The sequence below is a fragment of the Drosophila persimilis genome, unplaced genomic scaffold, assembly GCF_003286085.1.
Source record: "Drosophila persimilis strain 14011-0111.01,24,50 unplaced genomic scaffold, DperRS2 tig00000191-arrow-pilon, whole genome shotgun sequence".
NCBI classification, from domain to species: Eukaryota; Metazoa; Arthropoda; class Insecta; order Diptera; family Drosophilidae; genus Drosophila; species Drosophila persimilis.
In genome coordinates this window covers 5,634,594-5,650,628 of record NW_020825298.1, presented here as the reverse complement: position 1 = coordinate 5,650,628, position 16,035 = coordinate 5,634,594, and the positions used below count along the sequence as shown (strand labels likewise).

The following is a 16,035-nucleotide window of genomic DNA, read 5'->3' as shown; positions in this document are numbered from 1 at the left end:
GTGGAGATGTCTTAGCGCCCAACATTTAACCGTACCTCTAGCACTCAGGGATATAGTTATAGATAACGGTATTGCGTTCAGAGCAGCTCATCATCTACTCTAGCACCTGTGCCTGCTCCAACTCTGGTTCCTGGTCCTGACCCCCTTGATGTACATACTTCTCGTGATTTGCATTTGTTACTGTGTTGCGATGTAACATTGTCAGCTTGAGTCCGAGTTGGAGCCATCTACTACTATCTACTATTCAGTACCCTTTGGTATTAATATCATCACAATTGTTTAGATTTTCCCACCTACGGACTAAATTCAAAATAGTCGATCTCGACCTTATCGCTGTTCTGGCTGACTGACTCAAAATGAGTGCGATCTTATCCGTGTGGCATAGTCTTCTGCTGCAGACCGTTGTCAAGTCCTCAAGTCATCGTAGTGCTGCCACAGGAAGACTCCGAAATGATGGAGAAAGGTTATCGCCATTTGCCTGCCTTAAGCGAGCCACGCCCACCGAGATGGAAAACCTTAATCAAGACTACCAGCTGGATTCATCGCCGCGGAAGATGAATCTTGCACATGAGGTGTATCGAAATGAGGTTGGCAAGGCTCAGACGTTTCAGGCGGTGAAAAAGGCTGAGGTCAGTATTGCCTGCAATGATTTCAATTCGAGCGAACCGCTTCCGCCACTGGGGAATCCAGATTTCCTCCATGCAGCTACTGAAATGGTCCTCGGAAAGTCTTCTCCAGCACAAGCAGTGGGTCGAGTAAGCTAATCGTTTCTTCACTGAAGAAAGAGGCCAGACTTGTCTGAATGGATTTTAGAGTGTTTGTTGCATATTCTTTCGTCAGGTTGTTGGCATACAAACAAAAAACAGCATCGATGCCTTGGCCCTGGCCGCACAGTTTCTGCGCCAGAAGACGACACGGGACGTTTGTCTGCTCGCCCGTCCCTGCAACCCCATCTACTGGCAGATATTCAAGGAGGCGGGCTTCAATTGCCAAAGATATCAGTACTACTCCGATGCGAGGGGCGAGCTGAACATCTACGGATTGGTGGCCGATTTGATGACATCGCCGGATGGGGCAGTGGTCGTTTTAGATGCATGTTCGCAGCATCCCACCGGACAGGATCCCAGTGTGGATGAATGGAAGCTGCTTTTCCACATTGTCAAGTGCAAGAAAATGCTACCCCTGATCCACTTGGACTCTCCTGGGCTGGCCAGTGGCGATCCCAATGAGGATGCTTGGCCAGTGCGATTCTTTTCCGACTGCGGCATCGATGTGCTATGTGCACAGTCTTTTGTTAAGAACTTTGGACTCTACAGTAAGAACAGCTCAAGTGCCTAGCCAATGCCAATCATTAATCACTGTTTCCACCTCCAGACGAGACAGTTGGGCATTTGATGGTGGTGCTGTCAAACGTTGCCCAAGTGCATGCGTTTCGTGGACAATTTGAGTCGATGCTGTTGGACAAAAATGCCGAGTGCTCGTCCGTGCATGCTAGTCGAATTGTAGCCAAAATTCTGACCGATGAGAAGCTCCGCTCAGAGTGGTAAGAATTTATAGAGAACCATCAAATGGAACCATTTTGTATAGATTTTCCGTTTCCAGGTGCCAAACCCTAAAGGACATGCACCAGAGGGTCTCTCGAATGCGCGGCGAGATAAGGAAGAAACTATCAGAACTTAAGACCCCCGGAAATTGGCAGAACTTGGTGAAACAGAACGGATATCATCTATATTGGAATCCAAGCCGTTCTCAGATCCGCCAGCTGAAGGACAGACACATCTATGTCCCGAGCTCGGGTCGCATGAACCTCACTTCAGTGAGCCCCACCAACCTGGATAGCTTAGCTGCAGCCCTCAACGATGTGATGCAAGCCACTAAGGGCGACGTTTCCTCGGATAACTACTTTGTAGCCGATAAATTTAACACTCAATACTTTCACTCTGTCTGAAGTTTGTACTTGTCACTTTCCAGAATACTCGTAATACAAAATTATTATTCAACTTAAAACAGTCAGAGAAAAACTTCCAACACTGCTTGAAGAAATTTTAGTTTGCTGGGAACCAATGCATTAATCCAGATCAGAGCTGGCTATCTCCGCTTATTGCTTGCTGGGATTGTGGGAATATATAACATGATTTAATAAAATAAAAAACTTTGATAAAATTGAGATAAATACAATAAAATACAAACAATAATATAATTTGGTTACTTAAGGAAGTCTTTGAGCTGTTTTTTTTGATGAGAGAATACTTGCTGGACAGCAGCAGCATGACACTGCCTCTGCCTATGCCATGGGATGGGACTTTGGAAAGATTAAAATTGATCTAGGGTAAATGTTAGCTACTAAAAATTATTATATTCTATCCCAAAAATAGGTACTAATAACGTATAATGAAGGGGGGGTTGTTTATCACTTTATCACAGAGGCTTTGGCGCTGAAGCTGACGTTGACGTTGAGGCTGCCGCGTTTGGCGGAACAGTTAGTTGCAGCTTCAGTTCGCACAGCTTTTTGATGTGTATCTGATTGGTGAGCTCGGCCTGCCAGCGAATTTTACGTATATCACTCAGTCGCTCGTGCTTGTTGGCCAGCAAGTAGGCGGACTTCAGCTGGCCAATATATATATAGGAGGAAATGCGCAGCTCCACATTCGAGATGCGCTTGATTAGCCTGTCCAGGGTCTGCTTTGTCTCCGGCAAATTGCTATGCACGGCCGCATTGATGGCTATCGAGAGAATCTCGTCGGATTCCGAGGTGATGGCGCCACCATTGTTGCTCCCAATGCAGTCCAGCAGACGGTCCACCTCCGAGAGGCGTTGATTCCGGGCCAAATACTTGGCTGTGGCTCCAAACACCTTCATGGCTGACAGTTTGTAGTCCTGTATGATGCTGCAATGGAATGGAATGGGTTTATTTGCATTATGAATGGACATGGACACCTACCCGTATGCCAGTCCGAAACCCTCGTCAATATTCTTGCCGCACAGGAGGACCAGGATGCACAGCTGAATTCTGTCTGCGGCCCCCTCAAATAGAGTAGGCAACGTAGTCCGACTGGACTCGAGGCGGATCTGCAGTAGGAGTGGACTTTAGCAATCCTCAAGTCAGATTTAAGATTATGTTACCTGTTTCAGTATTTGCAGGGTCCTCAGGGGCTGCTCGTCGGGCGACTGTTCCCTCTCGCACTGCGACAGGAATTTGGCCACCTCCATCTGCCGTCGAATGGTGTTGATGTGTCCGTTAAGCGCACGTGCATCCATCTGCATGGCAAAGCAGGCCCCATGGCTGCTGCCACTGCTCCCTTGGGCGCTCACGACGCTCACGCGTCGTCCCTGCTGCTGTCTCTGTAGGTGCTCCCACTCGGCGAGGTCCAGTTCCCCCTGTAGATGCATGTGCGCAGCCAGCAAGTGCTGGGCATTGGCCTGCAACTTTTGGAAATTCTCGCACTGCAGTGGATAGAACTTCACGCAGGTCATGCTCGCCCGTATGGGATCCTTGAGCAGCAGCTGGAGCTGGTACAGTGAATTCAATTGCTGCTGCTGCTCCAGATGGCGACAGGTCTGGAGCAAAGGTAGCCGCCAGGCACCCAACTGTGGATCATCCAATTGCTGCAGCTCCTCCACCAAAGCAGGTAGATTGCCGGTGGCCAATTGCAGCTGAAAAATGTGCTGAATAAACAGATCCGTGTCCAGTTGCTGCTGCTGCCAGTAGCGGAGGGCGGCGCGCAGCTCTTCGCGATGCATGAGGAACGACAGGATGTCTCCTTGGCTGCCGTAGGTAAGGACATAGTGGAGGGATTCCTCAAAGCCACGTTCCTGGCGGCGACTCTCATCGCTGACCACCGCATGGCCATGGCCCCCGTAGTGACCCTTGGCAATGTTCTTCAGATTGGCCAAAGCATTCATCACATTCAAAGCGGGTTCTTGGAGTGGTCGCTGCTGAATGTAGGGCTCGCGGCGTCGTGTGAAGAGCGAGGCCAGCGAAGTGTTTGAATTGCGGATGAGCGAGGCTCGATGGAGGGTCTCCGGTTGGGGCTGGCTGTGTGGCAAAGTTTCAATCAACTGCAAGATCTCCTGCAGCAAAGCAGGCCCCCGCTGCGGTCGCTTTCTCGGCAACAGCACGGGGTCTGTTTGAGTCGTTCCCGTGCCGAATATGCTCTTGTAGATGCAGCTATTGAGCTGCTCATTGGACAGACGCGTCATGCAATGCCCAAACTTCTCACGAGCTGTGGAATAATACTGTAAATATATACGAGGACGTGGAATCATGAGAGTTACCCGCATCGTAGCAGCCAGCACGCAGACAGGCCAGCCCGTGGGCTGCCATCACGCCCGTTGTGGCAAAACCGCATTTGAGGTGAACTTCGAGCGCCAAGGTCCAGTGCTCGGCCTCGACCAAGGCATCGGCTAGCTTGCGTAAATTGTGATTACCGAGTTCTCCCACGGGTAGGAGGGATTCACAGCCCTGCTGCACCACAGCCATTATGATTTCCGAGTGCTCGCGTATGTTTTCAAACTCTCCGGGCGCGCCACGAACCTACGAAAAAGTTGATAAGGGTTTAGTTTGCACTCCATATAAAATATCGCTATTAAACCTTTGCTGCAAATGCCAGACAATTGATCATTTTGGCCACCAATTCGTAGTCCACCTCTGGATTCGGGTCAATCAGCTTCTCCAACTTCCGACAGTGGTAGAGCAACAGCTCTACGCATGTCCTCTGATCCTGATGGTGTCTTAGTATAGACAGACTCATGGCCACGCTGGGGGCATGCTCGTAGGAGAATTCCTCGCGGATCAGCTTGTCGTGGGTGATGTTGCCGCTAAGGCGCCACTTGCTTGACTCCACCAGCGAAGAGCAGCCCGACACAGTGCTTTGCTCCCACGATGCGCTTTGATCTCCCTCTCCATTAGCGTTGGTGCTGATGGCACTGGCACAGTCGTTGCAGATGCGCACCTCCAGCTCATCGTATAGCTCTGGTATCCGCATGCGTTGTGTGGAGCAGGCAAAGCATACAACTCTCCCGCAACGACGGCAGTGATGGCGCCTCATCAGCATGGTAAAGGCTGCCCTTCGGCAGCACATACAATGGCTGGCTGCCTCATCTGGCGTCCACTGTTGTCGTGCGGGCGCTTGCTTGGGCATCACAAAAGCCCCGCACAGCGAGTCCAGAGAGTGCTGCAGATCCGTGCCCAGGGAGCTATGTTCGGAGGAGGAGGAGGGCACTGAACGGTAGTCGAGCGCTTTGCTGGCATAGATCCTCAGCAGCAGATCCAGGCACTCCGGGCCTACAAAATGATCCTGCTGGTAGGAGTTAAAGTTGAGCAGAATAAACGCCTCCGATGTGGCCTGACCCAACTGGAAGCGCAGCTTTCCCGGCTGAGTGGCTGTCGAATGCACATCGTACGCATGTCCACGCTTTTCGAAGCAGTAGGGACACGGACCCGAAGGCTTCTCACGCTGTAGTCGGTCTCGTGCCGCTTCCAGGAGCTTCGAGAGCAGCTCAAAGCGGGCGTTCATCACCAGCTGTTCGACGATCAGCAGCGGATGCCTTAGCAGGCGCCAGAACTGCTGACGCTCGACCCCTTCCATGTGCCCGAGCAGCACCAAGGAGAGCTGGTAATTGCGATAAGGACGCGGATCACGTGCATGGTGTTCGAGATAGTCAATCACCCATTGGAGCAGTGCCAGCGAACGGAATTTGTCCTTGTGCGTGTCCAGGAAATTGACCAATGACATGGGCGGAAACATCTCAACGATGCCCAGTAATGAGGCGTCCAGCTCCTCTCCATCCCGCAGCTCCAGCAGGGCATCCAAGAGTGTGAGCAGACAAACCCTCTGCTGCCCCTCCGATCCGGAATGAAACACCACGCGGCACCACTCCAGACACAGGCCATAGCGACGTCGCTGCAGCAGCTGCTCGAAGATCACGTTCGGTGTCTGCCGGCCAAAATCATAGGCCTGCGGCCAGCTCTCGAATTGCAGCAGTGCCGACACGCGCGCATATATCGTTATGTCTGACAGCGTGTGTTCCAGCTGGCTGCGCAGCGCCGGTTGGATGGAATCCGCCGCCTGGCGATGCTGCAGCGTGCGCTCGATCAGCTCTTTGGCCAGCTGGCTGCTGGGTATCTTGGTAAAGTGCTGCTTCAGCAGACGCGCCCTTTGGCCCAGGTCATTCATGTGCACCACCAGCTGTATGTTACGAGGATCTTCTTCGATCAGATCCCGTATTAGATGATCTATGCGGGACTTAAGCTCCTCCGAAGAGTCTGAAACAGGACCGAAATGGAATATAAAAGGAAAAGGGCTTTTTCAAGAAATATTCTCCTCACCCGCATGTCCACCAATCCCAAGCAGTAGAATCTGCAGCAGCAGCTCCTTGCTGGTCACCATCTCCGCCAGGGTATGGCTATCCAGTTTATAGGCACTCAAGGCAGCCAGCAACCGATTGCCCTCGTGCATCGTGGCCAGAATCTCTAGCTCTGGCAGCCGCATGAGCTGCGAGAGGCAGGCAAAGTCTAATCCTCCCTCGCTGTACTCGGGCAGCTGCTGGCCGAGCTGCACGGCCATCAGCAGTTGGGCCAGCAATTGGTTGTGCTGTGCCATGTAGTTGTGGATAGATTCCTGCTTCTGTGGCGACACCACACGTGGCAGTTTACGGCTGCGCAGACCCTCTCCCAATTGGGGGCAGATATTCAGAGCAATCACGTGCACCAGATTCAGATGCAGAGCAGCCACATTGCCCTCAATCTCCAGGGGAGTGATGTCACACTCGTAGATGAGCTCTCCAATCACATCGTAGGGATCATTCCTTAGCAGCTGGCTGTTGTGGTACTCCAGATTGGGATCCCGCAACTGCAGGAGAAGTGACAATTGCTGGATGTACCCGCAGAATCGAGCGTAATAATTGTGGCGCGAGCGAAGCTGCTGGAAGTGCACTCCATTGGCACGTAGCTCCGAGGAATGGGCGTAGTACGAGGATTTTTTGCCGTACAGGGTAAAGAAAGCAGTCTCCCGTTGGAGCTGCAGAGCCAGCACAGACGGTCGCAGGGGCTGGCATTGCAGGGAGAGCAGTTCGTTGAGTGCCGGCTGGCGGCCAGCACGCTCCAAAAGGCGCATGCATTCGCACAAATTCTGCAAGAGATTCATGGCTCCAATTTCAGAGGATGCTGGTGTTGCTGCTGCCTCGTCTGTCGCGGGCTGCTTCTGCTGGCGGCGTATAACCAGCAGCAGATTGCACGTAATCTCCCGATTGAAACCCAGATTAACGATCAGATCACAAATGATCAACGCATTGAGATTCCGCTCTTCAAACTGCTGCAGGAATCCATACTGTCCATGGCCGCTGTGCCGATGGATGAGGCTCTTCAACTCGGGGCTCTGCTGCAGCCGCTGGGCCTGGGCCTGCGCGAAGTTGTCCACCACACTGATGATCTTTGACAGCTCAAATCCCTTGGCTGCCACGCCCTTGATCTGCTCTACAGTGGTGCCGGCAGGGCTGCCGGCCCTGGCCTCCAGTGCCCGATAGTTTGAATAAATGGTGGCCAGCTTTTGTTTGATAAGCTGCTGCTGCTCCATGAACTGCAGTTCTCGATTTAGTTGGCTGTGCTCCAGGCTAAAGGTCTGCAAAACGGAACATAGATTATACAATACCATTGACGAACAGACGAAGGATAGCTCAAAGCGGAATTCAAATGGAATTTTTTCTTGATGCTATATCTTGGTAATTTTATAGTCGCTGCTATAACAAAAAGGTCTCCTACCTCTATGATCTGCTTGACATCCTTAAAGTTCTTCAAGGCCAGCGACATGATGGCCAGCTGTTCGGGCGTGCTCAGCATTTTTGGAATGATGGAGCGATCATTAGGGGCGACGCCTCTCTTTGTGTTGCTGTCTCCGCTCAGGATCTGCGCACGAGCTCTATACTGTTCCATGTCAGCAGTCCCACTAAAGCTGACTGCCCGGCGCTGTTTTCTAGCCTTGCGCCGCGTCAGACTGGAGGCATGATTGCTGCGCTCCCGGCTCTCATCATCGCTGGAAGCCTTCTCCCTGGCACTACTATGCAGTTGGACCAACTGCAGCAGTTGCTCCGGCTCCAGGAGGCAGCTCAATGAAGGAGCAGACTGGGCCACAGATTGTTCGATCTTTTGGAGGACACCAAACTTCCAAATGGCCTCGCTGATGGCATCCACAAGTCGCTGGAATCGCGACTGATGGTCGGTGGCGCATTTGTAGTCCTGCGAGTGTAGCTTTTTGGTGACGAAGCTCTTGAGGAATGTGAAAAGGACTCGCAGGGAGGTTGCTCTACAGATGAAGCCATACTTTATCCTTTGGGCCGGCATGTGGGCCTGTCGTGGTGACGTGTGTGGTGCCTCGTCATCCACATACTGCTCATCGTCATCATCCTCCTCGTCGTTGTCGTTGTTGTTCTCGCACCGACGCTGTTTGGTCTGCTCCAGCTGCTCCCAGCGCAGGAATACAAGCAGAAAGATGTCCTCGAGCAAGGAGCACAGGGTTCCCAGTTGATGGATCTGCCGCAGCTGGCTGGATAGCTGCAGCAGGTTCGACTTGATGGTGGACCCCTCATCCTGGTCCAATATCAGATTGTAGACGTGGCCGAGAGCCGTATAGTAGCTGAGAGTCTCCATCTCCTGCTGGTAGAAGCATTTCAGTTCAGGAGTCTGCTGCTGCCACTTGTAGGTGTCGCCGACCAGCTTGAACAGCTCCTGGCTATCACACCGGATGTTGTGGTCATGAACCAGGGAAAGGACGCCCGGGGCCCGTAATAGGGCTTCTACTTTCAGCGATTTGCTGGCCTCTCGCTCGCCCAGGAACTGCAAGAGCACCGACAGACGTTGGAAATCCGCATAGAAGAACTGATGGACGGGCTGAAGTTCGTCCGGAACGGCAGCCACATCAAAGGCGGCCAGATCCTTGTCCAGGTAGCCCAACTCGTCCACCGTCTGCGGTCCGAGTGCAAATTCATTGGCCAATTTCAGGATCAGCAGAGTATTTCTCAAGGTTTTGTCCGCCAAGCACTCAAAGTCCTTCAGCTGCCGGCACAGCGTCGGAACAAAGTTCTCCCGCTCGTCAAGAGCAAGCCACAGAACCAGCTGCCTTGTGGGTGGCCCCTCGCTGCACTGCTGACGAATGGCTTGCTGTTGCTCACGCAGCAGCTGGTCCAGTAGCTGTCCTCCGTCCTGGCGTGCTAAAAGAGCGAGTATCAAGTGCTCGCTGGTGGCTGATTCATGCACAAGACGCGTCATAAGCTTCTGCCGCAACGTAGCCGCCTCTAAAATGCTCGGCGGAAAGTTTGCCAGCACACAAAGAGAACGTGATGTGATATCGTTTGCCAGTATTTCATTGAGCACTGCACTAATGATATTTCCAATGTGCAACTTTGACCTTTCGTGGAGTATCTGCAGTATCTGAAGCGTGGGATATGGCGCATCGTGGAGTGATACTTGCAATCGGCTTTGATAGGACTGCACAGATCCGCTTGAAATACCATTGAGGCATTGGATAAAGTCCTGAAAGGGATTTAAAATAACAACAAACAATCAGAATACTTTTGGGACTCACTTGAAAGACTTTTCGCTGTTCGGGTGGCAGTAAGGCCAAAAACTGGCATAGATCCTCATGCTGTTGATCCTGCTTTGCCGTCATCTTGGGGGTAGGGTAGGGTCACCTGTTGGTTGCTCCGCCGCTCAAGTCTGATGATCTTCTGGGTGTGATTGCTCCCGTCTCACGAGCGGTTCATTGTACTATGGGCGAGTTCTAAGTAGGCCTCCTTCTCTCACCGAATGAATGTGACTTCTGTGGGTCTGTGGCTCTGCTGATTGCGATTCTATCTAGACTATTGTTATTGCTCGACGGGTCTCTCGCTGCTGCGCTTTTTGCTTTTGTTTCTGGGCAGCAGCTGTTCTGCTCTCTGGCGACTTCCACTGGCACAAGTGCGAGTGATAACAGACGCCCGCATATTATCTCCGTACAGCCTAGAGTTGATCAAATTAATCCGGATTCGGACCTCTCAAAAAACAAAGACTTTTGTGTAAAATTCAGCGCCGCGGATAGAGCTGCCAACTTATATGAATTTAGGCAAACATGCAAAAAATCGAAGTTCTGTTCTTTAATTCCATTATTTATTTTATGACAAGTTATTTTGGCGCATCGTGGGAGGAAAAGATGATATAAAATGTATTATCTATGGAGTGGAATCCTATTTTGATTTGAAAGAGAACAGCTGAGTGGACAGCACAAATTTCGGTGGTATTTTTCTGCAGGTGTTTCAGTGCTGACAACTTTTTAGATGAAAAAGTACTGGTTTTTTTTTCAATTAGAAATAGTCACCACTTTTGAAGATCTAATTTTTTTTGACAAATTGGTCATTACTATCCGTCCTGTAGCAACCATAGTATTAATTTGATGTATTTACTTCTGCAGCAGAATTTATAAGTTCAATTTTATCAACAGAAGAGAATAGCTAGTAGCAATAGCAACAGGTAACAGGTTACAGCAATTTTCAAATATGTCTACATATCGTACTGTGAAAATAGCCAGAACAAGCTATAAAATAGCTGCACTTTCAGCACTGGTGGTATTTTTGTGCAAGCGTTTGCCTAATTTTGGTACATCTTCGTTTCAGCCGGTAGTACCAGTAGTGCTGCCAGATTTTGAGCGTCGAAATATGCTAGATTTCACAAAAATAAAAGCTAGAAAAAGCTACAAAATGTATAAAACAGGCTAAAAGGCTATTTCAAAAGAATTTTAGTCGTATACATCAAACAATAAAATATTTATAAAAAAAACCAACCTTATATTTAATATTAAGTTTAAGGATTTAATAGTCATTTTGTTCCTAAGTAGACTAAGTTCCACTGTAGACCTAAAATTCCAATGACATATTAAGCGATTTCTTTAAAAGGTTTGTTTTAGCCAGAATCTTTATAAGTCAGTATGTACTTCTGACCAAAGTTTATAGTGTCATCTGTGCTTTTCCAAGGGACTAAGTGAACTTTTTAGTGAAATTAAAAATGGCTAGATTTAAGGCTATAGGCATGTTCATAATTTTTCAAGCATATCCGTTTTCAAATAAGCTAGATCTAGCCTTAAATAGGCTAAAATGGCAGCACTGAGTACCAGTACACCCGGTCGCGAACACATTTCTCTCTCGTTTTCTGTAAAGGGCGGTCGCCGATTTAAAGTCACCAAGTTGGCTTAACACTAGTCTTATCAATGATTTAACACCTAGAAATAATCAAGTGCCAAGTGAAGCAATACAAAAAGCAACAAGTATGCAGAAATTTAAAAGCAAAACGAACAATCCAGAGCTGCGATCTCTGCTCCTCATCGGTGTCTTCGCTGTCTGCTGTTTGGGTAAGGTTCTTAAAGCAAATATTTAGTTACTAAATGGGTTTTTGGCATATGCAAAGCACGTAGAAAGTACTTCAACTTTAAGTTGAATGAACTTTGTTTGTTTGTATCGGTTTTTACTCAAAGAACTCTCTCACCCACTCATTTTGGGGGACAGAGAGAGAGACTTTGACATTGCTCTCCCTCAGAGATTTATCCACTCACACATTCAAAGCCAAGACCAAGACCGTTTATCTGACACACTTCTCAATTGGAGCAGCTGTTTCTGCACAGTGGGCCAATATGGAAAAGGCAAGTAAGGAAACGATGAAACTGTTAAGATCAGAACAAATTAGGACAGGAATTTTTGAGATTTAATTGCATTCGAAAAATTATTCGTTTTAAAAAATCCATAGAGTAGAGTATTATTCAAAAGTTTAAATATTCTGAAACGCACTTTTTATCTGCCTTGAAGAGCACACTTGCCACTTTTCTGTTCTTCATCTTCGATATTCAGTTTCTTAAAAATGTAGTTTATCTTCCTTTGAAATATTTATTCTATCTTGTGTTAATCCTGTCCAATTTGTTTGCTTAACAAATACAAAAAAAAAAAAAACCACAAGGAACGAGCTTGGCAGCGTATCTTAATCTTATCTTAAAAATGTAGGAATGCATTTTTATGATTAGGAGAAAGTGATTCAAAAACTATTTACCATCTTTCCATCGCTTCTTATTATTTGTACGACCTTTGCTCCCTATCTGCTCATCCCATTCCTTGCTTATCTCTTTCTGGAATTCTTCCGAGTTGATTTATTCCACAAAATCGGTAGAGCCACCCACTGTGCGGCGGAGAGGCCCACTTGTTGATGATAACCTCAGCCGTAGGCCACATGTTGAATAGGAATTGAAATTTCTGATCAGCTTATTCCTCTTTTGCTTGGGTGAAAGTTATACAAATTCTATCACTAATGACGTGTTCCATTCTGTTTCTTTCTTTTCCTATGCTCCCATTCCCGCTCCACCTCACTGTCGCCTGCAGGTGTGGTACAAGCGGCACTGGTGCCTCCAAACAGCCAGCAAATCTTCAAGCTGCAGAATACTGTGAGTCTACAGGGCTTAAGTGGCACCGAGGAGACGAGATACACCTTCGAGACCGAACTGAAGATCAATTCGGTATGGAGCCAGGGCGAGGATCAGCTGCTGGAGGTGTCCTTCAGCGGGAGTCGCGTGAGTGCGCCCGGCCTGGACCATCAGGTGGAGCGTCCGATTAGCCAGATACCCGACAGACCCTTCTACATCAGCCTGGTCCAGGGACAGCCGCATCAAGTGATTGCCCACACTGGTCGGGATCAGTCCCTGTTGAATCTGGAGCGGGGCATCGCCTCCCTGCTGCAGCTACGCTTCGAGGGCAGCGAGGAGCTCGATGTGTCTGGCCACTGTCGTGTCGCGTACAATGTTAAATCGTCGACGAGCTTGGAAAAAAGGAAGATGGATTGCGCGCTCTGGGATCTGCGCGTAAACTACCATCCGGAAGAGGCTCTCGGCGTATCTCAGCTGTCCCAAGAGCAAGTCAGCTACGAGCTGTCCGCAGATGGAGCCCTGCTGCGGGCCGAGTCTGTGGAGACGCACCGCCTGACCCTGGTCGCCAAGCCAGATGCTGGAAGCACTGTGCAAAGCAGCCTGCTCCTACAGCATGCGTACCAGGGAGCAGAAGAGGTGCCACAGCTTGATGTACCCAGCCTGGAGGCGGCCATTGAGAGTCTATTGGAGTGGTATCGCGTGTTTCAGCTGGAGGCGGATGTGGACAGTAGCATTAGTGAGCTAAAGCAGCAAAATGTGAGCAGAAGGGCTAGACCTTTTTAAAGAAGTATTTGGTAATGTCTATTTTTTGTTCATTTTCAGCTTGAAAAACTGCTGGCACAATCGGAAGATCAGCTGCAAGCCGATGACGTGGGCAAATCCTCGCTGGCCCTGCTGTACGTCCAGTTACTGCCGCTGGTACGCCTCACCAAGCAGCCGCAGTTCGAACAGCTGCTCCAGAAGCACACGAAAATCTTGCCCCAATTGGTGGATCTGCTCGGAGCAGTGCAGACCTTCGAGGCCCACAATGCCACCTTTAGTCAATTCTACAGCGATGCAGCGACCAATACAGAGCAATTGGAGCTGCTGGAGAAGTATCTACAATCGCTGGCCGTGGCCACGCATCCAGAAAGACGAATCATCGAGCATTTGTATGGCCTCCTGAAGGTGGATGCCACCAACAAGCAGTCAGCGCTGAGGGAAAGTATCATCCAAACGCTGGCCACGTTGACGCGACAGAGTGGCTTCGATGGCAACGATCTGCTGCTGCAGCAAGTGCGCGCTTTCCTCCTGGAGGGACTTGGCTCCAAGCAGCCCATTTTGTACATACGCGCCCTGCAGAATCTCCAGGATGTGGCCACTATTGAGGCACTGCTAGAGCAGGCTCAGACACGGCAGGAGCCCAATCTCGCGGTGGCCGCTTTACAGGCCCTGAAATCGTTCCCTGCGAGAAGTTTCAATGTCTCGCATCGCCAGCAGTTCGAGAGCATCTTCTACCAGCGACGACGACGCTTCGATAGCTCTGCTCGCACCTTGGCTTTGGATGTGCTGCTGGCCCTGCGACCCTCGGCCGAGCAGCTGGGCCACATCCTCGACTATTTATCCTCAACAGACAGACAGTTTGAGATTAAAACGTATGTGCTGCAGAAGCTGGGCATGCTGGCCGAGATGTGTCCACGTTTTAGGGGACTCCTCAGGCAGGAGCTGGCCAAGCGGTCTAAGGTTAACAACTACCACGTAATGGGACAAAAGGGTAAGGAAACGAAAGTAAATCCAAGGACCAAAAGCTAAAGGAAGTTCCTATTTCAGGCCTCACCACTGTCCTCAGGCGACAGCTCTCCCAGTCGCCCGCCTTCAACGAATCGCTGCTTAGCACCCAGGAGGTGCAGCAGGGCATCCTAAAGCGGGGTTCAGTGGAGTTTCTACTGCAGGCGGGCCATGCCCAGGCCAGCAGCTTTAAGCTGGGCATCTACACAGCCGGCCTGGGTGCGGTGGTGGGCGATGGCGACGCTAGCGATGAGAGCGATCCCATTCCCGCCGATGATGAGCTGGACAGCGGGGAGAGCGTCACCGCTGGCATGGAGATCAGTGTGCAGGGCTCTCAATTGCGTCCACTGATCTTTTTCAGCGGCCAAACAGAGCTGATGGGTCATGTGTGGGGCGGAACGGCTTCGGACTCGACGCCTGCGTATCAGGCCACCACTTTGGCCCAGGATCATGAGCACTACATAGTCCTGGCATCGGGTGCCAGCCTCCATTGGAGGGTACTCGGCGCCCGCAGTGTGGATCTCAACGGAAAAGTGGGATTCAGCTTGTGGAATCGCAATGCCCAGACGGAGATACAGCAAAAGTGAGTGCAGGAACATCTAAAAAGGAATTTTGAGGATTATCATAATATTTTGTGATTCTCTTTTCTTTTTAGCACGGGCAGCGCTGTCGTGGGACATGTGGCTGTGGGCTTCACCTATGCGAAACTTGTGCAGGATTTCACTTTGAGGCACGAACCGAAACTGAGTCTGCAGGCGGATTTGGACTTTTACAGCGGCATCAAGCTGTGCATGCAACTGCAACGACCCGAACAGCTACTCAAGTGAGTTTTACACGGAAATATACTCGAAATTTCCTTTATTTTAAATATAATCCCATCCCTTTGTTTACCAGGCAAACCAGCACTCGTTCGGTATTTCTGCAAGAAGTGGGGCGGTCTTATGCGAAACATGTCCACTCCACAATCAACCATCGGACGCCCGGCTGCACTTTTGCCCTCAATCAGAAGAACAATGAGATGTGCAACCTGATATTGAGCGATTAGTAGAATTACAAACCAAGAAACAAAATGAGATTTGAGAGATTGCTTCCATAACTTTTATCAATTTAACTGAAATGCTATGTAAAAAGCGCAGAGATTAAGACTCGATATAGTTGTAAACTTGTAAGAACAAAGACAATATAATTTTCAATGCCAAAGCGGTTTTTTTTAATTTAAAAAAGTACACTAAATTAATTTGAATTAATTATTACACAGTTTATTGCACAAATATAACGATATTTGTTTGCACCTTCACTATCGAAATATGAAATACCCTTGTAGGAATAAGGGTGTAGAATTTGTGGTCATCTCTGGCTAAATTTTTTAAAAGCTATCTGAAAAAAAATTTTGCGTATACATACATACATATGTACATATGTAGTCTTCTTGCAGTCGCGAGAATACCATATCGGGATCGAGATTCATGAATAGGTCAAAAATATGCCAATCTGTGAAAAAAAACATTATTAATTACTTTTAAAAGCAACTTGGATAACAGAATTAAGAAGAAAAAGGGTATACAAATGTCCATACTCAGCATTAATACGTAGCATTTCCCACACGTTTCATTCCGTCACACTTACGTTTTATGCGGTGACTCTTTTTGCTCAAACCTTATTTTTCACATAACCAAATAACAGAAAGTACTTAATATTAGCCAATCGTGTAGGAAATTGACTCATCAATCGGGTAAAATTATGTGTTCTGGACTGAGGATCCTAGCTAGTTAGTAATATCAAATCGAATATCAAAATCAAGAAATATGATTTCTGATCATGGGATATAAGCGATTAACCC

The 16,035-nt window shown here is 49.0% G+C and overlaps 3 protein-coding genes across 3 annotated transcripts; 2 read left to right on the top strand and 1 right to left on the bottom strand.

The window, feature by feature from the left end:
* The first annotated feature begins 299 nt into the window (after nucleotides 1-299).
* Nucleotides 300-2,032, top strand: LOC6589412 (probable aspartate aminotransferase, cytoplasmic). Its single transcript, XM_002015179.2, has 4 exons — nucleotides 300-755; nucleotides 841-1,315; nucleotides 1,375-1,543; nucleotides 1,603-2,032. The coding sequence occupies exons 1-4, from the start codon at nucleotides 357-359 to the stop codon at nucleotides 1,946-1,948; spliced, it is 1,389 nt and encodes a 462-aa protein (XP_002015215.1). The 5' UTR covers nucleotides 300-356; the 3' UTR covers nucleotides 1,949-2,032.
* A 126-nt stretch (nucleotides 2,033-2,158) lies between these two features.
* LOC6589413 (zinc finger FYVE domain-containing protein 26 homolog) lies at nucleotides 2,159-10,018 on the bottom strand. Its single transcript, XM_002015180.2, has 8 exons — nucleotides 9,579-10,018; nucleotides 7,760-9,526; nucleotides 6,329-7,619; nucleotides 4,593-6,265; nucleotides 4,276-4,534; nucleotides 3,124-4,223; nucleotides 2,942-3,069; nucleotides 2,159-2,887 (listed from the first exon to the last, which is right to left on the bottom strand). The coding sequence occupies exons 1-8, from the start codon at nucleotides 9,660-9,662 to the stop codon at nucleotides 2,419-2,421; spliced, it is 6,771 nt and encodes a 2,256-aa protein (XP_002015216.1). The 5' UTR covers nucleotides 9,663-10,018; the 3' UTR covers nucleotides 2,159-2,418.
* A 1,163-nt stretch (nucleotides 10,019-11,181) lies between these two features.
* LOC6589414 (microsomal triglyceride transfer protein large subunit) lies at nucleotides 11,182-15,395 on the top strand. The gene is made up of 6 exons (XM_002015181.2): nucleotides 11,182-11,372; nucleotides 12,388-13,184; nucleotides 13,251-14,181; nucleotides 14,238-14,778; nucleotides 14,851-15,018; nucleotides 15,090-15,395. Exons 1-6 carry the CDS (start codon nucleotides 11,291-11,293, stop codon nucleotides 15,238-15,240), a joined length of 2,670 nt encoding a protein of 889 aa, XP_002015217.1. The 5' UTR covers nucleotides 11,182-11,290; the 3' UTR covers nucleotides 15,241-15,395.
* The last annotated feature ends 640 nt before the right edge of the window (nucleotides 15,396-16,035 follow it).